The 11,083-nt window shown below is 33.9% G+C and overlaps 1 protein-coding gene and 1 non-coding gene across 2 annotated transcripts; both read right to left on the bottom strand.

Annotated features, from left to right (window-relative positions):
* Window positions 1-1,056: 1,056 nt before the first annotated feature.
* Window positions 1,057-1,163, bottom strand: LOC127099177 (small nucleolar RNA R71). Its single transcript, XR_007793717.1, has one exon. It is a non-coding gene; the product is annotated as a small nucleolar RNA R71 (small nucleolar RNA).
* Window positions 1,164-8,952: 7,789 nt separating this feature from the next.
* Window positions 8,953-9,495, bottom strand: LOC127094066 (uncharacterized mitochondrial protein AtMg00810-like). Its single transcript, XM_051032936.1, has one exon. The coding sequence runs from the start codon at window positions 9,493-9,495 to the stop codon at window positions 8,953-8,955; it is 543 nt and encodes a 180-aa protein (XP_050888893.1).
* Window positions 9,496-11,083: the final 1,588 nt, after the last annotated feature.

The raw sequence follows: 11,083 nt of genomic DNA, 5'->3' as shown, positions 1-11,083 counted from the left end.
AATGGGACAGCGAGAGCGTACATTCTCACTTAAAGGTATAGTTCAAATCAACAATCACGGGAGTGTGAGATAAAGCCTTTTAAATAAGTATTTTCTACTGGAAGATATTTGGTACTTAAATTATACACCGGTGACTTATCGAATCCCTGACGATTAATGCGTTGCATACTGATGTCCTTCTATTAATATTTTCTTAAAACTTAACTTCCCTTAGATTTAATTTTCTTCAACCAAACTTCTAAAAATCATTCCCTTAGCTAAACATAGTAACGTCGGTAGCATTAGTTTGACCATCGGTCCTTGTGGGTTTGATATATTTTAAAACTAAAACGACTGAATCGTGCACTTGTAGTCAAGTACCCGATAGACTATATTCTATATATAGTCACGAGACGTATCAAGTTTTTGGCGCTGTTGCCGGGGACCTTATTTAGTCAAATAATGTGATTCTTTCGTTGCACTGTATAAACTAAGGTAAAAACTAATCTACTTTCCCTTATTTCCCCCGATTGTATGTCAAGTACTCGCTCACAAGGCGATAACTTAGCACCACCAATCGCTGAATTAGAGTGTTTCTTATATTTAAGACGCCGAATATTAGAGTACCAACAAAGGTACAATATTCCTGATATCTTCTTTCCTACTATTGAACTAGTTGAAAAACCAACCATGGCTGCAGTAGATCCACAGAATCGTCCTCTTAAGTTCTAAGCTACCCCGTCCCAACAAGAACCTCACAGCAGCATTGCTGCCCCTGCTATCAATCGAAACGATTTCGAGTTGAAACCCTCATTATTATCAGCTGTCCAATAACATCAATTTGCTGGAAATCCTACGAACGAACCTAATGAACATTTGACCAAGTTTGTGCAGTACGTAGACACTATGAAGGCGAATGGTGTATCTCAAGATGCGATAAGACTATGCCTTTTTCCTTTCTCACTAAGAGACAAAGCTTGGGCTTGGTTGCAATCTTTGCCATCCAACTCAGTTACTACATGGGAAGAACTAAAGAATGTTTTCTTATCCCGATATTTTCCGCCAAGCAAAACTGTTATGCTGAGAGCTCAAATTAACGTATTTCGACAAAAAGATGTAGAATCTCTCGACGACGCGTGGGAGAGATACAAAGACATGATGAGGATATGTCCACATCACGGTCTCGAAGACTGGGTGATCATTCACATATTTTACAATGGGCTTCTATATAACACAAGACTGACAGTAGACACTGCCGTAGGCGGTGCACTTATGGACAAGCCATACAACGAAGCCTATTAACTCATTGAAAACATGGCCCAAAACCATTGCCAATGGGGAGGTGAAAGAACTCCAGTAGAAAAGTCCCAAACAAAAAGTGGAATGTACGAAATCAGTAGCCTTGATCACGTCCATGCAAAGGTAGATGCCTGTGAGACCCCAACTTTGACCCTAAGATCCCTCATGCAATTTCTTCATAAGCATTAGCATTGGGATCATGCCTTGGCATCCTCCTTACCCCCTCCTTCATTGGGTTTGTTTTGGGAGAGATCACCAAGTACTTTGTGATTGTATCATACTTGTATATTATCATTTTACTAACCAAAATACCAAAAATATGTCTTTGCATTTGCCTAACTCTTTTCCAGGTAGGGCATGATCTCCATTGATCTATCAAGTTTATATCTAGGGTTTGAGACCCCCATGACAAAGATCACAACCATTGAATTTATACAAGAATGTTTATGGGTATCATATATGAGTTCCATTGATTCCTACATGTTATATTGATCAAGTTTTCTTCAAGAGTTTGAGGGTGATTTGCCTTGGAAACCCTAGTTTGACTGGGTATCTTGAGTAACTTCTCCAATAAGCTATATCACCAATTGATCAAATTTCTCAAGGAGCCCTTCAAATTTCATCATCTTATGCATGTATGATCTACTATGAGCCTATAAAGTCAAGAGAATTGAATATTGGCAAGTTGGTTGATGGTGGTTGGCCAGATGAATTCATCTGATCAAAACTGGGTCTCCCTAGACCCTATCACCTACGATTTTCACCATATGAAAATGATTTCAAGAGAAAACTTACTCCAAATGACATTCCAAACAACTTTAATGTTGAGACCTAGAGCTATTTTTGCTTGGAAAATCATTTTCTATGTTGAAACATTATAGGTCAATTTGTCTAAACCCTAATTTGAAAGTCAACTTCCCAAGGCCATAACTTGATCAATTTTTATGATATGAAATATTTACAAGTTTCACAATCAAATTCAAGATGTCTACTTCAACTTTGATGTTTTAAGTGAGAGCTAATTAAATTTTGATGAGCATGTGATATGAGGCTACATTATAGGTCACTTTTGACCTATACCATTGAACAAGTGATTTTTCCAAACTTCAAAAATGCATAACTCTATCACTTCAAATCCAAATGACATGAAATTGGCGACCATTTTGAAGGTATTTGAAAGAGCTACAACTTTGATGAAGACACTTGTCTCATTTGAAGCTCAAATAAAAATCTAAGCAAGGTGGAATATTGAGATATATGGCTTGACACTTAGAAAAAATTTCAACATGTTGAAATTTCCAAACTTTCACCTCAAAATTAATCATGATACAAACTCCAAATGGAAAAGTGTTGAACATGAAAGTTGTTCCTCTTGGTCTAACCTTTCCAAAAAAGTCTAAGTTCATCCATTTTGGACAAGAAATGCTAGGGTTTCACATGGCATGAACATGGTATCATCATGTGGCAAAGATCAAACTTCAAATCTTCACACACACTTGCCTTGCAATCCAAGTTGACTTCAGACTCTCTCACATTCATTTGTGGACCTTAAGAAAATATCTCATGAGCCTGTACACGCCCATGCACCCATGCATCATCATTTTCCAATTTTGGAAAGTGAATTTGAAGGTGCAAATATCATGAGTTGCAGCTATAAATAGAGCCCTCTAGCATCAAAATTAAACACACATTCGCACCAACTTTGACCTAAACCCCTAACCCTTCCATTTTAGAGGATAAACCTGAGAATTTCATCTTGAAATTGAGTTTGAATCTCACTGTTTTGAGATTCAAAACTCCAGGGATCCAAGACCTTTTGTGTATTTCATTCTACTCCTATAAGCATTCTGAGTGAGATCAAGCATGAGCCAAGGCAAGAACAGTTGAATCCAGACCTGCATCGAAAGTATTTTCCAGAAAATTTCATCTCTTCGATTCTATCTCAATCTTGCTCAATTCTCTTGATTCTTTGGTTGTTTGAAGTCCTACCAATGTAGGCAAGAAGATTGAGTTGCTTAGAGGTCAAATCGAAGCAACTCAGTTGATATACCTCAAATTTCAACTATTCATATCTTTATATATGTGAGGAGTTAGTTAAAATTGAGGTGATATTCGTGATCTACACCATTTTTCCTTGCGGGTCATATCCTCCTTTTTCATTTATGATGTGGTGATGAATGGACTAGTCCGGCCAAGGTCGCCTGAGAAGACGACCGACACTTTACTCCGATAATGATGTGGCATGGTCCTGAGCCGTTAGATGAGTTCAATTTGTTTTAATCATGAGTGTAAATTTTAATTACCAAGCGTTTGGACGTTTGACTCAGGTGCGCCATGGAACGCGCATTGGTGGCCACTTGATCTGCCACCTCAATTAATGAGGGAGATCAAGTGGTCCACGTTTTTTATGATTATTTGAATTTCATTTTACTTGCTTTATTTTCATTAATTCATATTAATTTTAATATTGATCCAAAAAATAATTTTCTTCAACCAAACTTCTAAAAATCATTCCCTTAGCTAAACATAGTAACGTCGGTAGCATTAGTTTGACCATCAGTCCTTGTGGGTTTGATATCTTTTAAAACTAAAACGACTGGACTGTGCACTTGGAGTCAAGTACCCGATAGACTATATTCTATATACAGTCACGAGACGTATCATATACCCATTTGTTCTTTAAGTACTTTGTTATCATCAAAACCCAAGGGATATGAATAATCGTGTTCCAACGATCTCCCCATTTTTTATGATGACAAACAAATGTATTTAAGAATAATGGTTGGTCAGTTTTAACAAACTTGAAAACATCAGAGCCTGAGTTTTGTAAGCTCCCACTGAGTCTAATAGTCCATAAATTGAGTTTTGTAAGCTCCCCCTAAGTCCATCCATGTTAATTTAAACTTATTTTTATAAAATAATGTTCAGATGAAATCAATATCAAATAATTTAATAATTAAGGTTCATGATTATTAAAAGCATTCATAAAATAATTTTAATCCTCTTAAATGTACCCATAATTTTCTCCCCCTTTTTTTCATCAACAAAAAGTGAGAAAGGACATGTCAGCATATAAGAAGACAAGAAATATTTTAGGAATTAAAAATATATGGGAAAATTGAAACTTGATAACACAAGATAAGAATAACATTTTCTCTTCCCAATAAATAGAAACGACTATAATGGTTGAAACATTTATGCATCTCTCAAGATGTCATTCAAGAATATCAACCATTAGAAGTAATTATTGCATGCATTAAATTATTAGAAGTTTCAGTTTCCAAGTGAAGTTTACAAGGCACTCGACTTCCTCAATAAAAGTATACCTTTACATAATTACTTCTCATCTTTTCATCAACTATTATTCTCATCATATCAACATGATTTCTTCATTAGAGAAAGCCAATAGTATTCACCCAACAGAGCTTAATGTTAAGGACAAACCTATAAATTCAGAGCAACACCTTCAGCAGACCACTAAAGAGGCCTAGCCATTTGGGTCGACTATTGTAAGGGATTCCCTAAGAGTAAGGAAGCTCAAGAAGAAGAAGAAGAAGAAGAAGAAGAAGAAGAAGGTGATGATGATGATGAAGAAGAAGAAGAAAATAGTGCCAAGAATAATGTTTTTCTATGACTCAAACGAGGGAAGTGAAGAGCAATCTCCTGACTACGAGGATTCTTTTGCAGCTAGGGGATATTGTTCCGATCTAGATAAATTCATGTAATCCCTAGAAATATTGTACTTCTTCTAACTGATTAATGAAAATAATTCCTTTTTTTCAATGATTATTTTTAATAGTTATTTCATTTGAATGCATATCATCTAAGAAATATTCAGAAATAGTTCATCCAAATAATAACACAGGCAAAGCAAGGATTATTTCTAACACTTATCAGATAAGAAGTGATATTTCCCAGAAAATGTAGATTTGGAGAAAAAAATCACATAAGCATAAAAAAATATAACATGCAAACTAGATAAGGAAAGTAAGTTCACATAACAAGAAATCAGTTTAACATATAAGATGTCACACACAATGCTGAGACAAAATGAGAAAAAATGAGATAAAGTAACAAAAATAAACATATAAAAAAATAATACAGGTAATTATTAACCATGTTCGGTGCAAAGTCACCTACGTTTGAAAGGCATCAGCCCAATGAAAGGAAAACCACTAATCATTAGTCAATAGTACACGACAGTGTCATCTGAACTCTCCTAGTCTATGCCATTTTTCTAATACTACTCATGAACTTTATATTCATGCTCCCCCTGAATTTGAGACCCCTCTCACTTTCACTCAAACACTTTTCTAAATGTTTGCACTATTACAATAATAGAATATTACATTTACAACCAAATACTTTATCTGTCTAACTTAAGAAAGATATCCAAAAATAGAGTATTACAAACAAAAACAAAAGACTCAATGGAAACAAGAAAATGACAAACTAAAATTTTCAAGGTCTAAGTCTTCAAACAATTAGAATCCTCTCCTTAAATAACAATTATCCAACCTAAAAGGCCCATTAGGGTTTTAACACAAACCGATTGATTTCCAAAAAGTGTCATATGAATCTTTCTTCATTAAGGCTAATTTTGAATCCAATCTAAATAAATCTTTAATGGATGATTTGAGAAACACTGAATATTTAAAAACAAAATTTAGCGTAAAAATCTTTTTCCAATGAAAAACGCGTTATAAATCAAATCTCTGATTAAATCAAAAAGTAAATAAATCTTGAGGCAGAACGCTAAATCTATATTCAATCAAATAAGGCATGCACACCCAAATAAAATAAGATAAAATATCTCACACAAAATTAGAACATCTTACTTAACATGTTTCCTACAAAAATTTGTCAATCAAATTTAATGACAAATTATATTTTTCAAATGTAATTTAAAAAAATAGAAATCAATGTTTCTTTTAAACATAGAAATCAATGTTTTTTTTCAAATAGTAATCAATTAATTTGATTTCTATTTTTTTTTACATTTGAAAAATAAAAAACTATTTAATTAAATCAAAACAACAATATTGATTACTATTTGATTTCTTTTAAAAAACATTGATTTTTTTAAATTACATTTGAAAAATAAAAATTTAATTAATTAATTCAAAATAACATTATTTGATTTCTATTTGTAAATTTTAATAAATCTTGGTGTGGAAATTTTCAGTTTTTAACAAGTGGACAATATCCCAATTGGTAGAGGGACACACTATGTATTCATAAGTCCTTTGTTTGAACTTTTTAAAGGGAAATATTTTGTTTATTCTTGTATTTTCTAAAATCTGAATGTTTTAAAATAAGGATATTTTATGGGATAGTGTTTTCCAAGTGGACAATAGTCCAGTTGGTAACAGAGCCCTTTTCCTTATGCAAGGAAGTTTGAAACGAGATAGTATCCTTTCCATATTCTTTTTCTATTTTCCCTTTCCATTACTATAGTTTTAAATACATTTATAATGTATAAAAAATAAATTGATCCATCAAATATCACATTATTACATTTATAGATAAGGAAGAACAAGTTAATGGTGGTTCAAATTATAATTTGAGTCTTTTTCCTTATGAGAGAGTCCTAAAAAAGCTATTTGCTATGTCTTTGGACGTAGCTCTCAATGGTTCAACTAACATACAAAAACAAAGAGAAGATGACACCAACCCACTTGACTTAATTGACGCCCTTTAGAAAGTTGTTAAGGATAATACAGTTACCCAATTCCCTCATACAATTTACTCTGATGGCAAGGAAATAACTGCTTCTAACAAATATCTAGAGAAAAGATATGATATGAAACAAAGTGAGGAACAACATGTAGATCAATCTTCTATTGCAAGTCCTATTCAAAATCTTCAAGCCATTGGTGGTGGGATCTTTAGCAAATGTTAATCATGATAGAAACATATTGGAAGAATTTTTGAGAAATACCCGCTTTAAGGATGGTTTCATCAATCTCAACAATTTATTTTTATTTTGTTTAGTTTTTTTTTTATGGATTTGATTTACGTCCCTCGGATTTTTTATGCAATTTTTAATAAAATTTGTTGCTTTTTAAAAAAAAATATTGATCACATATCAATTTAACTTTATCTTACTTTTCCATAATGGTATTTATATCTCTTTCTAATTATTTTTTTTTGTTGGTGGACCATAAGTTATGATTCAATTTATTTCAATATTTGTTCAATAGATGAAACTAGGGTAACACCTGATTTAAATTATTTAGGTCCATCAAGAGGTCTTTTTTATTTCAATATTAGTTCAATTTTTTTGTTGCAGATAAATGAGAGCAAACAACATTCCAAGCAGCAAAATTAGTTTTCTATTGTCTACGCTACATGTCCACAAAAAATTTCTAATTCCTGAATCATGTTTTTTGATAAGAAAGTGAAATTTTGTTCTTATGGGGACAAATGTGGGATAAGATACTTAAGGAAGGGTGTTCAACATCTTACACTAGAATTAACAGACTTGATAAACATAGTGATGAAGTAGAAAAGCAATAAAGGAACACACAAAATTCTTAACCCAATTTGGTGAAACTACACTTACGTTTCGGGGCTCTCTACCCAAGAAAAGAAATTCACTATCTTAACCCCATGTTATTCAATGTCTTTTCCTAATCCTAATGATTTTCTATTTAGGTCTCCTATTAAATATGGGAACCCATCTAACTTTCTTTCAATCATTAATCCCAAGTGATTGTACCTTCATAAACAACTTAAAGAATATTGAATTACAACTTTACTAAACAGACCGACATTATGCCTTATGCATTAGGGCACTAGCATGGTGTACAATTAACACAAACAAAAGACTCAAATAAAATCCTAACACTAGGTATCTTCAATAATTGCATATCCCAAACATTAGGTTTGAGTCTCCTTACATAGCAATGCTTCTTTTGGGCTTTTTCCAATGGTCATAAGCATCTCTGATCTTGTTCATAAATATAAAAAGATTTAGTTGGATTCTGTTTTTTATTTGATCCTGAAAAACCTCCAACAAAAGATATGATTTATTTTTAAAATCAAATTTAAATCTCCATTTAAATTTGATTTGATCACGTTCAATTTAATCAAACAAATTCACATGAATTCATTGCTAAAAGATAGCAATAGATTTGTAACAAATATGATTGAATCAACCAGAAAATAATGCACGGAAAAGCTACAACACTGGCCTGCTAATAAGGGTCAAATGTTGCACACATGTTAGGACATATGTTCCAACATGTTTCCTTTCTTCACAAAAATATCTTGAACATACCATGTTATTTTTCATAATGCAATCAATCTAAAAAGGAACAACAATCTCTCACTTTGGCAAATTTTGGCAAAACAACATTTTCAAAAACATACAAGATATGCAACATAAGTTGAGCATTAAGCACACCACACACAAGCACACAGAGCAAACAACAACAACGACAGAAGTAGCACAATCATAAAACATGAAATATGGTTTCTATAACAAAATAGATCAATCAAAATGCTCCACACAATCAGACACACAAATAGTCAGCATGCATACACATCATAGTCAGTAGTTGATTGTCAGTCAGGTTAAAAGTCAACAGATACCATAACTATTACATATCAACACAGTCAGTAGATTATCATGGATACACATCGGTACTATGTGAATATAGAATTCCATAGTCATGTCCCATTTACATACTTCAAAATTGTCTTCACTTGAGTGAGATGACTAGCCTTGGGGTTTGCTTGATATCTTGCAAAAACACCTACATAGAAACCGATGTTAGATATTCTTGTTGTGAGGTAGAAAATACTTCTGTATAAACTTTGATCAACATCAACACCCTTTTCATCTTTGGTTATTTTCACTTGAGTTGCAGTAGGTGTTCTCTTGTGACTTGCATTTTCAAGGCCAAAGTTCTTCACTATACTTTGAGCATACTTTCTTTGAGATACAAAAATGTTTTCTTCCTCTTGTAGACCAAGAAAGTAAGTAAGCTCTCCTACTAGACTCAATTCTAATTTAGACTTCATTTGTTGGACAAAATGCTTCACCATCTGGTCTAACATCCCACCAAATACTATGTCATCAACATAAATTTGGTCTATCATGAGCTTTCCTCCATAATTCTTCATAAATAGAGTTTTATATATTCCTCCTCTTTTGTATCCATTACTCCTTGTAACATTACCATTCTCATCAGACTTGTTCTTGTAATCCATTTTCTACCAAAGATACTCACATCCTCAAGTCTCGGAACTAATTCGCATACATTATTTCTTTTGATTTGACACGACTCTTCTTGCAAGCATTAATCCTGAATTAATCAGTCATAGCTTCCCTGGCATTCTTGGGTTCAATCATGGAAATGAAGCACGAGTCTGAAATCATCTATCTAGATCTGGTGGTGACTCCATCATTCATATTTCATATGAAATTTTCAATGGGATGATTCTTCTGAATTCTGACTGATGGTCTCTGTCGCACCTCAAAAATGCGATCCCTCGCGATAGGACGCGGAAAAAATGTTCGAAACAGAGTCGCCACTGAACTTTATTCATTCCAATGAAGGAATAGGAAAATATCGAGAAAACCTTTAGAAATAAGAATAATGGTCGTCGCAACCATATTCGGGTTCGGGAGTCGATTACGCAAGGGGAAGGTATTAGCACCCCTTACGTCCGTTGTACTCAACGGGAACCTCTTAGTCTGATTTTGCTATTTGACTGTTAATTAACTATTTATCTGCTTGCTTCGAGTGATTAGAATTGATGATAGATATGGATGAAGACCTCAGGAGGGGGAGATGGGAGGTTTTTTATTAGTGTGCTCGCGAAGATACAGCAATCTCCTGCCTACGTATCCTTATAGTGCAATAAGGAAATCAAAGCATTCGTAGTTCGGGCTACTACGAATATTTGGTGGATTTTGTTTTGATGAACGACTGTGTAGGTCGGCGTTCTAACGGCTAAACGCTGGCTTGTCTACTCTCGGTGGAGGCTCTAGCACTGGTTTGTTGTGCGCATTAGAAAGGATTGACAGTGTTCTTTTGAAAAGGGTTTTGGTCACGCGGGGGTGACAAGTTGAATTGATGTTTCGGTGTTTTGGTTGATTGGTTTCGATCGCTCGGGGGCGAGAAATTAGGTTTGATTTGTTTGAGATGTTTTTGGAAGAACGACGAAAGATTGAGCAATGTGGTGTTCACCAATCGTCCAATTCTTTCGAGGAGTAATAAGGCGTCCGCCTTCTATTCCTTTTTCGTTCGAATTATTTTTGAAAGTTTTTTTTTTGTGGATGTTGAATACGCACGGTAGTGAGGCGTACGCCCCCTACTTGCTTATCCAAAGAATAATGAGGCGTACGCCACCTATTCCTTTATCCAAGTTTATTTAGCGTGTTTTAGTCGGAAGTCGATAATTTGTGCAATATGGCGTTCGCCAATTATTCAAATAATCGAAAGATGGCGAGGCGTACGCCTCTCATCTTTTATCATCCGAAGTTTAAATTGTAAAAATAATGTTTGGATGTCGTATTTGATTTGTGAAAATAAATTGTATTTTGATAGGCTTTAATTCGATGACGAAGATTCGAGCAATATGGCGTACGCCAATTATTCGAATAATCGAGAGATAATGAAGCGGATGCTCACTATTCTCCTTTTCATCTGAAATGTGGAATTAAAAGGATTAGGATTTGTAATTGACTTGAAACATTATGATTTGAAGTCGTATGATTATTAGGGTTTTAATTGAATGACAAAAATCCGAGCAATATGGCGTTCGCCAATTATTCGAATAGTCGAGAGATAGT

This window comes from Lathyrus oleraceus, chromosome 6 (genome assembly GCF_024323335.1).
Source record: "Lathyrus oleraceus cultivar Zhongwan6 chromosome 6, CAAS_Psat_ZW6_1.0, whole genome shotgun sequence".
Taxonomy (NCBI): domain Eukaryota; kingdom Viridiplantae; phylum Streptophyta; class Magnoliopsida; order Fabales; family Fabaceae; genus Lathyrus; species Lathyrus oleraceus.
The sequence above is the reverse complement of the archived record's forward strand: the minus strand, read 5'-3'. Positions and strand labels throughout refer to the sequence as shown.